The 17,332-nt window shown below is 31.8% G+C and overlaps 1 protein-coding gene across 16 annotated transcripts in view; it reads right to left on the minus strand.

The window, feature by feature from the left end:
• Nucleotides 1-17,332, minus strand: part of LOC101156281 (M1-specific T cell receptor alpha chain) — a 47,148-nt gene that overhangs the window by 11,251 nt on the left and 18,565 nt on the right. Inside the window, exon 1 of one of the 16 annotated variants that reach the window (XM_078934641.1) lies at nucleotides 15,536-15,642. The exons of 9 other annotated variants lie outside the window; for them this stretch is intronic. In XM_078934641.1, the coding sequence (XP_078790767.1) occupies nucleotides 15,536-15,575 (40 nt within the window). In that variant the 5' untranslated portion in view covers nucleotides 15,576-15,642. Of the gene's footprint in view, nucleotides 1-1,067; nucleotides 1,186-6,462; nucleotides 6,733-8,267; nucleotides 8,535-9,046; nucleotides 9,325-11,785; nucleotides 12,042-12,502; nucleotides 12,577-15,535; nucleotides 15,643-17,332 lie in introns of those variants that run through there. 6 more of the 16 variants (XM_011486319.3, XM_078934650.1, XM_078934648.1 and 3 more) reach the window with 6 other exon arrangements.

Raw genomic sequence — 17,332 nt, forward strand, 5'->3', positions numbered from 1 at the left:
GAATTTAGCAATTTCAAGGTTTCTTTTAGTAATCTAAAATCTTTTTTTCATAAAAGTTTTACTTCCAGGTTAAACTTTTACTTCCAGAGCAAAGCGGACTAAACAATCATCAGCAATCTGCTTTTGTTTAAACTAAAATCTTTTCATTAAAACATAAATAACTTATAAAAGTTACTTACATTTTGGAGCTTTTCAGACTTTTTTTATTATCATTTAAAAATGTAGTTTTCCTAAATTAAAAAAAATAAAATTCCTGCTTTAACTTTGATTTTTCTTCAGTTTAATAGCTTCAAATTAAACCCAAATGATATTAATTTTATCTGAAGAAAATAAATGCTTTATGTTTCAAAATAAATCTGTAACACTTGGTAAGATCATCGATTATGCTTTTTCAAATTTGCTCTATAAATTTGTAACTTTTACTGATTGTTTTACCTTTTTAAAAAAGTCAAGATTCTATGATTTTCAATTGTTGAACTAAAATAAAAACAAAGTCTGCTTTTTTGCAGATGACTTTGTTTTTTTAAAAAGATCTAAAAACAAACTTCTGAACATCTTTAACTTTCTGCTTTGTGAAATCATCATGAATTAGAACTTTCAAGGTTTCAATGGTTAAAGTGGTCCATGATCCAAAGATGCCCTTAAATATTCCTTAGTCCACCCCCCATATGCTGATAAAACAGATTAAGACTTTTAGAAAATACAAACTAACAATTTAAAGTACAATCCACAATCTAAACACACTTACTGGTTTCTACGGTTAAACTGATTCCAGATCCAAAGATGATCTTGTTAAATCCTGATTGAGTCACACAGTATGAATGTCTGACACACAAACTCAGAGACCATCAGGTTTGGGATTCTCTTTGAATCGGATTAATGATGTTTTTTGTGCAGCAAAAGTTTATCTCCTCATTTAGTTCTTTATTAAATATATAGTTTTCAACAAATAATTTGATTCCAGATCCAAAAATTGGTAAACTTTTCTGCTGAACAGGTTTTGCACTGGAGTTTAAGCCTAAAAACCATTTAGAAACATTATCTGAATAGTACAATTTTGAACTTACTGGTTTGAACGGTTAATCTGGTTCCAGATCCAAAGATCATCTTGTTTAATCCAGATTGAGTCACACAGTATGAAGGTCTGACACAAACTCAGAGACCATCAGGTTTGGGATTCTCTCTGAATCGGATTAATGATGTTTTTTGTGAAGCAAAAGTTATTTACTTTCTTAATCTCCTCATTTAGCCAATTATTAAACATCTATTTTCAACAACTAATCTGATTCCAGATCCAAAAATTGTCAAACCTGTCTGCTGAACATGTTTTGCACTGGAGTTTAAACCTAAAAACCATTTATAAATGTAATCTGAATACAATTTAGAATTTACTGGTTTGAACAGTTAATCTAGTTTTTCTAAGAATAAATAATATGAATCAATTTTTTAATATCTAGATCTTCTGCATCTTTAGGCATTTTGTAAAAGTTAAGGATTAAAGTCTGTTCCTCTATTATCTGGAATCATGATTTGGATCTGAACCAACACCATTCTTCTTAAAAACTGCAGAATATTAATTAGGTGCAGATTTACACAAAAGATTTACAAAAACAAAAAATATGTGTAGAATGTATCAATTTCAATTTCTGAAACCTTTTGTTTTTTATGATAAATGCAGAAAAGTACTCACTGCTCCCCACAGTCAGCCTGATTCCATTCCCAAACAAGAGTTTCCTGTTTCCAGTTCCAGACACACAAAGACTGTGGACTCAACAAAAACTCACACGTCCTCACTGCAGTACGACTACATGCAAAACCTAAAATTTTATTTTGTTACTGAAAAGAATGTATGATTTTCCTTGTCATTCCAGATAAAAGTTTTCTGGATTTTGACTTTTTTTCAAAACTTAGTTTGGTTTTACCGCTAAAAGATAAACTCCTTTAAACTCAAAAAAGTTAGTCTAAAAGTCAGACTTAACTCCACAAAACTAATGCTTGGTATCTGATCTGTAGATTTTTTTTACATTCAACAAAATCACATCGTCTGCATAACGTCAGACTGATTGACAAGAATGTTTTTCATCTTGGCCATTTCTTTTTGCACAAGAAACTGTTTTCAATTATAACATTAGCATAACAGTGATAAGAATTTATAGGTTTACTTCCTCCCACTCATTTCAAGCAATTAACTAGCTGTTTTTGGAAACCTTCAAATTTCATGGCTTCATTGTGTCATGTACTGTATGTATGAGATCAAACATGTCTATAATTTAGAGTAGTTATAATGGCATCTTTTACATGTATCTCTTACTTCTAAAAAAAAAAAGGCCAATAAAAATGTGACCATTCACCTGAAGTTTGATATACCTCTGTAAAGATATACATCTCTTATGTTTGTCTTCTTTAGTATCTTTGTGTTTTGATTCCTTGAAATAAACCAAATCCAATTCCAAATTTTTTAGGAGTAAAAAACAAAGAATCAGCAAAGCTTCTGGCTGTGCTTAAGTCCAGAACCAAAGTCCACTTCTGGACCTCAAAAGGGTCTGATATTCATGTCTACATTCAGCAGCTCCATCACTGAATTTTCACTATAATCCTGAATATAAGTCGATAAGTCTGATTGTCAGCACAATGAAGGACAGAAAAGACTTACTGGTCTGCACGATGGTTCTTGTTCCTGATCCAAAGACCAGTCTGTTGTTTCCAGCATACGTCACACAACAATCGACATCCTCACAATAACCAGCATCCCCAAGAGAGCGAACACTACTGAGTCTTGATGAATATATTGGATATAATTTGCAATTGTGGGTATCTACACTGACATAAATCCCACGTTTGATGGTTACTTTTCTTTAAACGTTTGCAGTGGCAGCGCTGCCTTCCAAAGCTTTATCTATGATAAAGATTTCTGACGGATCAGTATTCAGTAAACCCAAGATGAGGCTGCAGGTAAACATTTATATACAGTATATAAATCTACAGATAAATTCTATAGTGCAACAGATGCTGTTGGACAATAGACAAACACAATAGCAATGACAAACCAAATGAAAAAAACTGCCAGCTCTGAGTGTCTGCCGGTCCAGTCATCTTCCAGTTCCAGAGACAACCTCTGAAGCACAATGCCTATGTACAATATCATTGCAGCGTCAGTACTCACAGGACTCCACAGCTAATCTGATTCCAGATCCAAAGAAAATCCTAAATCCTCCTCCAGTGTTCACACAGCAAGAAGACCCAAAGCACAAACTCACATCTTTATAAGACATCAATCACTATTCACAGACTTGTGATAAGTACGATACTTGTCAGGTATTTTCATGGAAAAGATTCTTAATTTTCCTTTTTTTTCTTAATGAAAAAGGCTAATTTTAAAAAAGTTTCTCAGATCAAAATAAAAAAAAATGTTCAAACAGTAGATCTGCTTAAAATAAAACAAGAATAGGCTTAAACAGTTTTGACCCTATCAGCAAGTACGACGAGTTTAAAATGTAATGCAATGTATGGAGCGGAGTTACACTACATTAGAATTATTATTTTTTGGAGACGATGGATTTTTATCTGAACTCACCAAACTGAACTGTTAAACTGGTTCCAGATCCAAAGATCAGCTTGTTGGCAGAATTCACACAACATGAAAGTGTTGAACACAAACTGAACCAAATTCTGTTTGGAAACGGTCCGTCAGATTCAAACCAAACTGTTAAAAAAAACACTCACCATAATGTAAAAAACCTGCTGGACTAAGATCACAGCCATTTCTAATAATAAAAAACATTTCAAATTTTTTTTTCATTTTGGATTATTTTCTGCAGACTCAGGATGTACAGAGGATCGACTTAGGAAAAAAGGGAAAATCTTCCAAACACCTCAGTTGTCTTAAGTCCAAACAAACAAAAAACAAACTTACTGGTTTGAACAGTTAATCTGGTTCCAGATCCAAAGATCATCTTCACTCCAGTCACACATCATGAAACTCCACAACAGAAACTTGTCCTCACTATCAGAATTTAAAACCAAATTAAATCCAGATTCAAACTATCCTAATGATGTCAAACTGTCCTTTCTTTTTGGTTTCAATCCAAATGATCACTGATCTGAAGAAAATTTAAAGCAGCTGTGATTGTGGTCTATTTGACCTTTCACAATAAAACATGTAGTAAACTATGTACAAATTACCCCTTTTCATGACAACTAAACTAGAATTCAGACCTAAACAAGCATTAGAAACATAATATGAATGATAGAATTTTGAACTCACTGGTCTGAACGGTTAATCTGGTTCCAGATCCAAAGAACATCTTATATCCTCCTCCACCATAACCAGACACACAACATGAGGCCCAGCAGCACAAACTGAAGCAGACTGAGGTGAACTTTCACCTCTGCACGTACTCAGTCTCTTCCTACATTCAACTCTTTTGTTTAAACCAAAAACCCAATTGATGTTCATCATAAATTTAACTGAGTTAAGATTAGAAATCTGTTCATTTCAATCATTCTTTCACAGCAAAGTAGAGCAATTGAAAAAAAACTATGCATTTACAGAAATTAAGAGTTTAATTTTTGTTTAATCAATAAAAACTATCATTTCAGACTTTTGATTAAACAGGTTCAAATAAATATCCAAAAGAATTATTATGTGAACTTACCAGGTTCAACAGTTATTATTGTTCCGCTCCCAAACAGCATCTTAGCATTGCCCAGATTCACACATTGTGAGGACCAAAAACAAAAACTGAAGCTTAAGCAAAAACCTGAATATTATTTATCCTTTTTACATTAAACAATTAGTTTTTCTGAGAAGAAATAATATGAATCCATTTTTTTTATTTTGATCTTTTGCATCTTTAGGCATTTTGTAAAATTGAAGGATTGAAGTCTGTTCCTCTATTGTCTGGAATCATGATTTTCATCTGAACCAACACCTTTCTTCCTAAAAACTGCCTAATATTAATAAGTTGCAGATTTAAACAAAATGTTTACAAAAGCAAAAAATATATGTAGAATCTAGCAATTTCATTGTTTCTTTTAGTAATATAAAATCTTTTTTTCATAAAAGTTTTACTTCTAGTTTAAACTTTTACTTCCAGAGCAAAGCGGACTAAACAATCATCAGCAATCTGATTTATTTTTAAACTAAAACCGTTCGTTAAAACAAATATTTTTTTAAAGTTACTTACATTTTGGAGCGTTTTAAACTTTTTTGATTATCGTTTAAAAACTTAGTTTCCTTAATTTAAAAAAAATAAAATACCAGCTTTAACTTTGATTTTTCTTCAGTTTAATAACTTCGAATTTAACGCATATGAAAGTTAATTTATCTGAAGAAAATAAATGCTTTATGTTTCAAAGTAAATCTGTAACACTTGGTAAGATCATCAATTATGCTTTTTCAAATTCGCTCTATAAATTTGTAACTTTTACTGATTGTTTTACCTTTTTAAAAAAGTTAACTTTTATGATTTTTAATTGTTGAACTAAGATAAAAACATAAAGTCTGCTTTTTTGCAGATGACTTTGTTTTTATAAAAAGATCTAAAAACAAACTTCTGAACATCTTTAACTTTCTGCTTTGTGAAATCATCATGAATTAGAACTTTCAAGGTTTCAATGGTTAAAGTGGTCCCAGATCCAAAGATGCCCTTAAATATTCCTTAGTCCACCCCCCATATGCTGATAAAACAGATAAAGACTTTTTAAAAAATACAAACTAACATTTTAAAGTACAATCCACAATCTAAACGCACTTACTGGTTTCTACGGTTAAACTGATTCCAGATCCAAAGATGATCTTGTTTAATCCAGATTGAGTCACACAGTATGAATGTCTGACACACAAACTCAGAGACCATCAGGTTTGGGATTCTCTTTGAATCGGATTAATGATGTTTTTTGTGAAGCAAAAGTTAATCTCCTCATTTAGTTTATTATTAAATATATAGTTTTCAACAACTAATTTGATTCCAGGTCCAAAAATTGGTAAACTTTTCTGCTGAACAGGTTTTGCACTGGAGTTTAAACCTAAAAACCATTTAGAAACGTAATCTGAATAGTACAATTTTGAACTTACTGGTTTGAACGGTTAATCTGGTTCCAGATCCAAAAACCATCTTTGTTTGTGAACCATAACCAGACACACTACAACAGGCACAGCAGCACAAACTGATGCAAACTGAGGAGAACTTTCACCTCTACATGTATTCAATATCTTTTTACGTTCAACTCATTTGAACTTTTTAAAAGATAATTTTACACTAAATAGATGTTTTTGATTGAAATTTTGTTTAACCTAAAAAAAGTTATTTAGCTTTTCAAATTAACCCATTTTTCTTTTAGAATAAGCTTAATTGAAATCATAATTTTACAACAAAATAGAATAACTAGAAAAAAAACTAATTTCACAGCAAGATAAAAAAAAAACTTTACAATTAGTTAATATTTAATATGTGAACTTACCAGGTTCAACAGTTAATCTGGTTCCACTGCCAAACAGCATCTTTACTGAGCTCTGAGTCACACAACGTGAAGATCAACAACATAAACTGAAGCTGGGGACTGAACCAAAACCCTGAATATGAAAAATTATTTGACAAATTTTGCCTTCAACGACCAGATTTACTGAAAGGAAATAATAATTCTATCTAACTCTTACTCAATTAGGCATTTTTAAAATTAACTGCATTATACATCTTCAACCTTTTACCAAAAAAAGTTCAATAACAAAAACAAAGTAGGTAATCTATGTAATCTATGCATAAAAATCTATGCATAAAATGAAGATCAGAAATCATTTCTAATCTTCATTTTATGAAGAGGTTGAGATAAAATCTCTGTTTTTAAAAGGCAGACCTGGCCAAGAGGCATTGGCACCCACACACATGCAAACAAATAAACATAAAAACATGAATATCAAACTTATTTAAGATCAGCTCAAGTATAACTTGTACACCCTCTGCTCACACACTCAAAAAGCTTTGTTTTAAAGCAACTTATGCAAATCTGTTCCTGCACTCGCAGAGAGTTCTGAGTGCATGTAATTTATGAATTTACTGCTTTCTATCATTAATCTAGGTCCAACTATATATTTATTCAAGTTTTCACATTCAATGTTTTTTCTATCAAAATTGGACTGTACTTCATCTTTTCATAATCTGAAAATATAAAAAACTGTCATAGAAAAAATAATTCTCTGCTGTTTTCAACAACTTTCAAAGATGAAACATAAACTTATGAAAGATTTGAACGTGAACTCACATGTCTGAACGGTTAATCTGGTTCCAGATCCAAATATTATCTTGACATTGTTAGTCACACAACTCACAAACTCACAACACAAACCCACAACTCTGTTCCAAACAAATCCTCTTCTGTCAAACTGATCTGTGTTCACATGAACAAGAACTTCTTTCATTACATTAATTTTAACCAGAAGATCCAAAATCTATTTCCAACTTTTTAGACTTCATTGACTAAATAAAGAATTGATGCTTTTTCAGTTACATTTTCTATGCAGCATCATAACTTTCATTTATAAAATGAGACAAAATCTGGATGATTGATGTTAGAACTCACTGGTTTGAACAGCTAAACTGGTTCCAGGTCCGAAGTGGAGTTTTCTGGTTCCATCATTCACACAATGTGAAACTCCTGATCACAAACTGAAACCAGTTTACTCTGACCAAATGCTTTAAGTTACAATTTGTTTTAAGGATTTTTTACTTAGTATTACCCTTTTTAACCTTTTGGATTTAATCTGGATTTAGATCTAGATACATTTGGGATTTTCAGCCTAAAATGTGAACCAAACTGGATGTTTCTCAGAAAACCTCCACCCAGGGAGTCAAAGCATCAACCCTGATCTAAAGTCTCAATCAACTTTATAACTGTTTAAAATGTCAGAACTCACTGGTTTGTACGGTCAAACTGGTTCCAGATCCAAAGACAATCTTTCGTGCTCCTCCAGAGCCAGACACACAACATGATACAGAACAACACAAACTCACAGAGACTACACAACCACAATCATATCTGTCATTTCACATTCAAATAATGATAAACTGCTAAAATGATCACATTTAATGATCGCAGTTAAGACATTTAAATCCAGATTATGTTTACTGTTTCTTCATTGATTATTTGTCAGTTGATCATAAATCGCAAGTTTTTTTCAGAAGTCTATAAATGAAGTCTATAAATGAACAGTAAAAATCCAGAGGCGGAAATATTTCACTCTGTAATTAATATCGGAGATCAGGACTTACTGGTATGAACGGTCAATCTGGTTCCGCTCCCAAAGATCATCTTATTCACATTTGTAGTCACACAGCATGAAGCTGCTGAACACAAACTGAGGCCACAAACCAAATGTCAGCATGGAATCATGCTGGACTCAAATCACATATGCATTCATTTAAATTTGTTTGCTTTTTCTAGATTGTTTTCTGACAAATTTCCCTCCAGGTGTGCAGAGATCACAAAAATCCTGTCAGCTCATCAATACAGTATAATAGAATTAATGGGAACATTTCCCAAACAAGTCAGTTTTCCAATCATGTGAACAGTAAACAAGTCAACTTACTGGTGTGAACAGTTAATCTGGTTCCAGATCCAAAGATCATCTTAAATCCATCAGTCACACTACATGAAACTCCACAACACAAACTCATCCTTATCATCAAAATTGGAAATTGAATTAAACCCGGATCAAAAAACGTTTTTGTGTCAACAGGTCAGGCTTGATCCAGGTTAGTGATTTCATTTCTCACTCAAACACATCAATTCTTTTTATCAACACAATTGTTTCAGCTTTTACAGGAGTTTGATACTTAAACTTTAGTTTTGTTTGAACTTTTGTTAAAACTTACAAAACAAACGGATTTTAGGTTTCAATTGAACTGATTTGGAGTTTAGAAATGAGTTCATTTGAATCACTTTTTTACATCTAAAGACATTTAAAAAAAGAATTAATTAAAAAGTAATTTGACAGAAAATCTAAGAGTAAAAGACTAAATATTGATTAATAATTATAGTGTGAACTTACCAGGTTCAACAGTTAATCTGGTTCCGCTGCCAAACTGCATTTTACCAAAGCCCTGATTCACACAACGTGTAAGTCAGCAACATAAACCGCAGCAGGAGATGGAAACAAAATCTGAACATGAAAAATCCTTTTAAACCTTAATTGATCAGTTTTTCTGAGAGAAAATATTTAAAATACGTCTTTTTTAAATCTAGATATTTAATTTTAGGCATTTTTAATTATAATCTGTTCCAACTAGTAATCTACTGGTAATCTATTAGTAAACTATTAAAAACTAAAACAATTAGGTGCAGATTTACACAAAAGTTTTACAAAAACAGAAACAAAAACTGCCGTAATTTATGGATTTACTATTTTCTATTGTTAATTTGGCTCCATATAAAGAATTATTTTTCAAAACACTAATAATGCAGCTCAGCAGTTCTTTCAGATAACAGTCAGATATGAGCATCAGTGTTTCTGTGTATTAGAATTTTGTTTACTTTCCTTTTTTTTTAGTGAAATTTCTCTATAAATCTTACCATTTCATTTTCACTCATCAGCTTTCGTCAGTAATAGAGGATTTTTTTTTTACTTTTTATCATTTTTGCCGGCCTAGACTAAAACATTAAAAATCTATTCAGGATTGTTGTATCATTAATCTAGGTCTAAATATACATTTATTCTAGACTGAAATATACAAAATCTATATATTTCTTAAAAATCTATTCAGGGTTGTTTTTATTTATTTTTATTCTTGAAATCTTTCAAGGTGCCTTCAGCAGCCTAATGGTTTATGAAGTTGAGTTTAAAGTTTAAAGGACATTCGTCATGAAAATAAGTAAAACACCAGATTAGCATCTGAACTTACTGGTCTGAACGGTCAAACTGGTTCCAGGTCCAAAGGTGAGTTTGTTTCCTCCATAACCATTCACACAACACAACACTCCACCACACAAACCAAGTCAACAACACAAAGTTTCCTCAAAGTTTGTTATGTCAATGAAACTTACAGGTAACTGAAATTCATTTGGAGAAACTTTTGGGTCTTTTTTCTCCCAGATTCATTAAAAGAAAGGAAATTATTTCTACCATGGCAATTAATCCTCGGTTTCAACTTACTGGTCTGAACGTTTAAACTGGTTCCAGATCCAAAGATCATCCTCACATTTCCAACATTCACACAACATCAAGCTCCACAACACAAATTCAGACACACAAACTGAAGCGGACTGGTCCTCACAACCATAGCTGAGTAAAATAATTAAAAACCAGCATCTGCATCAGAGAAAATGAACATAAAAATTCTAAATGTTTTATTTTCTGGATCCTTTTACAGGTAACCATCTTCCACCGATGCAGAGCTGTTAACAGCCTGTTCAGATCACAGAAACACAACTAATGATCCAAAAATTCTGAAACATCATTTTTCCAGGCTTCTCAAGACAAAATTTGAGCAATTTCTTTTAAAGTCAAACATCCAGAAAGTTCATATAAAACAATCTGTCATTTAGTTTGTTAAAGAACTCTTTAAATTCTGCTTTTGTGCAGATTAGTCAACATTTCAAAACATTTCTTTTTTGCACCAATCGTTTCAAAAACTGTTTCTACTTACTGGGTTCAACAGTCAGTCTGGTCCCACGACCAAATATGAGCTTCACTTGATTCACACAAGGAGAAAGTCCACAGCACAAACTCAGACACACAAAATGAAGCAACTAGCTGGAAGGTTTTGAACTTAAGTCATATTTTCATCACAGAAATGTTAAAAATAGCTTTGGTGCTTCATTAACCCCTTCATGCCTACATTTATTTCCAATTTTATTTAAAAAAAATCTTTGGTCTTTTTTCCATTCAAGGTGTTTAAATAAGTGGAATCCAGGATTAAAAATCACGTTGTAAATTACCGATTTACGGTGTGAAGAGGGTTGAACGTCCTTTAAAAGTCCTTAACACTGTTAGCAGAACAACATTTCACAAGTTTTCAGAGATGATTTAAAAAAAGGAAACCTGATCTAAGAGATTTGTATTAGAACTCACTGGTTTGAACAGTTAAACTGGTTCCAGGTCCAAAGCGGAGTCTTCCAGTTCCATCATTCACACAATGTAAAACTCTTGATCACAAACTGGAACCTGTTCACTCTGATCAAACACTTAAAATAAAGATTTTTTTTAAGACATTTTTTTTTATTTTAATTTGTAACTTTTTGGGGTTTCAGCTCCTTTCGGATCTGGACAACTTTTACATTTTAAGTCTGAAAATGTAACCAAATTTACCAGAATGCGGGTTTTCATAAAAATTAAACCACAGAAATCAAAGCATCAACCCTGATCTAAAGTCTCAATCAATCTTTATAACTGTTTAAAATGTCAGAACTCACTGGTTTGTACGGTCAAACTGGTTCCAGATCCAAAGACAATCTTTCGTGCTCCTCCAGAGCCAGACACACAACGTGATGCAGAACGACACAAACTCACAGAGACTACACAACAGCAATCATGTCTGTCATTTTGCTGTTAAATAATGATAAACTGCTAAAATGATCACATTTAATGATCACATTGATCAATTAAAACATTTAAATCCAGTTTATGTTTACTGTTTTTCAGACTTTATTGATTATTGATCAGCAGGTCATGAATAGCACGACCTTTTCAGAAGATGTGAGCAGACCAGAAATGTTAACAACAATGATAACCCAAAGATTGAAATGTTTTATCTTCTACAGACTGTAGTTAATAATGGAGATCAGGACTTACTGGTTTGGACGGTTAATCTGGTTCCGCTCCCAAAGATCATCTTGTTCCCATTTCTATTCACACAGCATGAAGCTGCTGAACACAAACTATGAGGCTACAAACCAAATGTCAGCATGGAAACATGCTGGACTCAAATAACAGCCTCATAAAAATCAGATCAAATATTCAAATGTGGCTGTTTTTACTGAATTATTATCTAGAGAATCCCGCTCCACATCTTCACAGGTCACAACAACCGTGTCAGCTCATCAATGCACAAGAATTTGAAAAAAAAGAAAAAAAGGAAAATTTTCCAAATTATGCAAGTTGTCTAAATTTACATCATATGAACATTTTCGTAAGTAAACTTACTGGTGTGAACGGTTAATCTGTTTCCTGATCCAAAGATAATCTTCAATCCATCAGTCACACAACATGAAACTCCACAACATAAACCTAGCCTTGTTGTCGGAATTTGAAACTGAATTGTGAGTTTCAATGATTACAAACTCAAACACACCAATTCATTTGATCTAAACACTAATTTTAATTTTTTTAATCAATTTATACTAAAACAATATTTTAATCGAATTTAAAGCAATTTTTGAAAATACTTTTTTAAAGTTTCAAATAAAGTAAATTGGAGTTTAGAAATACGTTTTCTTTTTTAGCATTATTTAATCAAAATAATTCCACATGCAGAGTTACTTTTGATTTAAAGAAAACATGTGAACTTACCAGGTTCAACTGTTAATCTGGTTCCACTGCCGAACAGCATCTTTGCTAAATTCTGATTCACACAACATGAAGCTCAACAACACAAAGTGAAGCTAAAGACTGAACCACAATCCAGAAATTCTAAATTCATGTTACACTAAATGATCAGTTTATCTGAGAGGAAATGTTTACGAAAAAATAAAACAAACCTGTTTTTAAATCTACAACTATTAATGTAATCATTTTTAAAGTCATATAGATTATTGTCTGTTCCAACAGAAATTCATCATCTTCTTATGATAAAAACAAATAATAATAAAAAAAGAAAAAGTTGCAGATTTATGCAAAGTTTAGCAAAAACAAAAATCTAATTATTTTGTATTTAATGGTTTCTATAGTTAATCTAGTTTATCACACATTACTATTCTTGTTTTCAAACACAATAGAACTTTTACTCACAAACTAGAAAAGAAACAAAATCATTTTTCTGTAATATTACACTCAATCGTTTAATAAATTAATTTGTTGTTCAAGTAACTTCAATTTGAATTAACCTTTTTATTATAAATTATTTTTTTTCTAATAATAAAAAAAAGAACTCCTTTAATTTTGAATTAACTTCAGTGAAAACTTTCTGAATTCAAACAATTGTTAACGCAAATTCCTGATTCCTGACTTCTGGACATTTTTTGGTTTGCTATCTGGGGTCAATTTGCATTTTAACTGAACGTACAGGTTTCAATGGTTAAACTGGTTTCAGGTCCAAAAATTGTTTTATATCACACTCAAACACAAAGTGCCCCCCTGCATTATATAAGCAGATCCGGGTTTTTAAAAACTGAACTCACATAAACAAACAGACTTACTGGTTTCTACGGTTAAACGGGTTCCAGATCCAAAGATCAGCTTATAGTTTCCAGTATTCACACAGCATGAAGCTCAGCAGCACAAACTGAAGCAGTTCCTACAAAACTTCTACAACACCAAACTGAACCCTCTAGAAGCCACGTTTGTTCAAATACATTTCAGGATAAATGTTCTCATTTTAAGTGTTTCAAAGAAATATTTGATCTCAGTTTGTCTGCTTAATTCATAAATCTCTCATGAAGAAGTTCATACAAATAAACTTTCCCTGGAGATTTCATCAACTTTCAAACCATAAACTAATAAAAAATTCAAGTGTGAACTCACTGGTTTGAACGGTTAATCTGGTTCCAGGTCCAAATATCATCTTTACATTGGTAGTCGCACAACTCAAACTCACAACACAAACTCACAACCCTGTTCCAAACAAATCTCCTGTCAAACTGATCTGTGTTCACGTGAACAACAATTTCCTCCAAAAAAATCCTTTTATCCATGAAATCTGATAAACTTTGAATTGGATTTATTTTATTTTCATTCAATATTTTCTGTGCAGCATCATAATATTTAACCTATAAAATGAACAATAAAACATAATTAGTAGGATTAATTTGTAAAACTTACTAGATGCGACAGTTAAACTGGTTCCAGGTCCAAACCAGAGTTTTCTGGCTCCATCATTCACACCATGTGAAACCCCTAATCACAAACTGGAACCACTTCACTGTGATCACATGCTTGAAATTAACTTTTTAATTGACTGGTTTGACTTAGTTTTACCATTTTCAATCTTTTGGGTCAATATGGATTCAGATCTCGAAAAGTTTCAGATTTCAGCCTAAAGTTTCAACCAAACACACTCAAAAAAAGGAAATTACCAGCCAATTAAGTTAACGAAAAAGTAACTTGTCATTTCAACCAGAAAATGTTATGTTTGTAAATCTTACGTGAATGAATCATGTCGATTGTACATAAAAATAATCCATTTAAAAGTTACTAATTTCAATCATGTTGATCCAACGTGATACCATTAAATTGGATGCATTAGTAATCGCAAGGAATTGTGGGATACCATTTTCTTTGTCTATCTGGGCAGATTGGGGTTTAAGTGTGAGTTTTTGTCCCTGGGTTTTATTGTCTAGCTATTTTACTCTGTTTTAACTAGTGATTTCAACTGTTATGTTTATTTTTTTTTTGCACCATGAGTTAAAGTTTGGTAGAGGATGATGACCAACCCCCTTGTGCGGTAAACTGTTAATGTTCCAATACTTAACACAGAGTTCACGGTAATTGAGCTCTTGGCTTGTGATGTGGGACTTTGCTGGGTAATTCATGTCATTGATGTGAAAATTAAAAGACCCATTGGTTGTAACATTGGAACAATGTACCAATTACAGATGTGTAAATAAAATTAAAGAAAAAAATAGAAATTTAAGTTAAATAAACTTAATTTTCTTATGTGTGACCAATTGAAGTGATTCAATTAAATTGGATCAACTTTTTTCTTTTTAGAGTGAGCAACAATATCAATTTAAAGTTGGGTGCAACTACTCTATTTAAATTGAATCAACTTAAATTTATTAGTTTGAACCTAAATACATTAAGTTGACCCAACCTAAATATATTAAGTTGAGCCAACCTAAATACATTAAGTAGGACCAACATGATTCATTTTTGTTAAAGTAACGCAATCTAATCATGTGGAAATCCTTTCCATAATTTTTTTATGTTCATTCAAAGTGAACGTTTTTTGAGTGCATATCAAATCAGGTGTTTCTTATAAAATCGAAACCCCAAGAATCAAACCATCAACCCTGATCTAAAAGTGTAAATCAACATTCATTACTGTTTATAATGTAGAACATTTCCTAAACATTACGTATTAGGTCATATAAAGGATGAATAGGAATACTCAGTGGTGTGAACAGTTAATCTGGTTCCAGATGCAAAGACCATTTTGATTCCATCAGTCACAACAAATTCAAATCCAGATTTAAACTTTTCCGTTTGATGCCAAAACAGATCATTTTTTTGTTTCAATCCAGATTATCATTACTTTGACGTGTTTCGAAAGCAGCTGTGATTGTATTCATGTTCATCCTTTCAAAATAAAACTAAAGATTTCCTTCTTCTAAAGATCAAACCAAACGCATCACAAACATTATCTGAATAAAACAGTTTTAAACTCACTGGTTTGAACGGTTAATCTGGTTCCAGATCCAAAGATCATTTTTGTTCCGCCACCATAAGTAGACACACAACATGAGGCTCAGCAACACAAACTGAAGCAGACTGAGGTGAAAGTATTCACTGTCTTTCCACATTCAGTTCTGTTGCTCAAACGTAAAAACATAAATATTGTTCAAGTTTAATTTATTAAAAATAAAATATTTATTTTATTTAAATCAATCTTTTGCAAAAAAAATGAAAATGTTTTTACTGAAATTTAGAGTTTGTTTTTCAAAAATCATTTAATAGGATAATTAAAGAGCTTTGATTAAACAAACTGATTCTTTTTTTATACTATTGACTAATATAATAGTTATTTGAACTTACCAGATTCAACTGTTAATCTAGTTCCACTGCCAAACAGCATCCTATAATTGCCCTGAGTCACACAACGTGATGATCAACAACACAAACTGCAGCTGAAGTTTGAACCACAATCCTGAATATTAGGAGCCAGTTTACACTAAATCAGTTTTTCTGTAAGGACATATTTTAAATGTTTTTTAATAATACATCTTTAACTCTAGACATTTTAAACCTAAAGAGATTATAGTCTGATCCACTACTAATCATCATCATCGTCTAGAATCATCATGAATTTGATCTGAACTTACGGGTTTCAAAGGTTAAACTGATTCCAGAGCCAAAGATGGTTTTATAGCTTCCATCTGACACACAACATGGAAGTCCAGTACACTACCACAAACGGAACCTCCACCCAACACACAACTTTATAAAAGCAATTTAAGACTTTTCAAAAACTGAACTCACATCAACATGTTAACGTACAAACTAGAGTTTAAACACACTTACTGGTTTCTACGGTTAATCTGGTTCCAGATCCAAAGACCAGTTTGTTTGCTCCAAACTGAGTCACACAATGTAAAAGTCCGACACACAAACTCAGAGACCACAAACTTAAAACACAACCGGGTTTGGGATTATCTCTGCTAACTCTGACTACTGATGCTTTTTGTAAAGCAAAAATGATTTTTAATTACTTTTTTAAACTGGAATCATCATAAACTCTTCATGTAATTAATTATCAAACTTACTGTGTTCAACAGTTAATCTGGTTCCAGATCCAAAGAAGATCCGATATCCTCCAGTATTCACACAGCATGAAGCCTCTAAGCACAAACTCTCATGTCTGACAGTTTGTTTACTCAGTGTTTTTTTTTGTTTGTTTGTTTTTATTTATTTTTATTAAAAGCCATATTTAGGAAGCAGAAACAAAAACCATCCTACAGGTTTAAACCTGAATCTGGTTCCAGGTTTAAACATTAACAAACACGTTCTTACAATCAGAATTTGAAATCAAACTGCATCCTGCATGAAATCAACTTTCTGGCATAAAGAAGCAGAAAATAAATTTTCAATGTGGTTCTTATTGTTGTCATATTTATCTTTTCATAATAAACGCTTATTGTTAAACATGAATAAATAATTATTTCTTCTGAATGTTTTAAGGATTTAAGATATTTGTTGTCTTATATAAAAATTTAATTCTTTTTATTTTATTTTATTTTTCAAAAATGTCAAATAATTTGCATTTCTAGATTTGCAGTTAAATTGAAAATGCATCAGAAACATAATCTGAGTGACAATTTTTAACCTACTTGGTTTCAACAAAACATTTTGACTGTAAAACAATTAAAAATCTAAAACTTGTTGTTAAGATAGACTTTTTGAAGTTACTGACTTGAACAGAAATCTTCTCTAGTTGTGCATTTTTCTCAATTTGAAACGAAATGTCTG

The sequence above is a fragment of the Oryzias latipes genome, chromosome 17 (assembly GCF_053564925.1).
Source record: "Oryzias latipes strain Hd-rR chromosome 17, Olatipes_Hd-rR_3.1".
NCBI classification, from domain to species: domain Eukaryota; kingdom Metazoa; phylum Chordata; class Actinopteri; order Beloniformes; family Adrianichthyidae; genus Oryzias; species Oryzias latipes.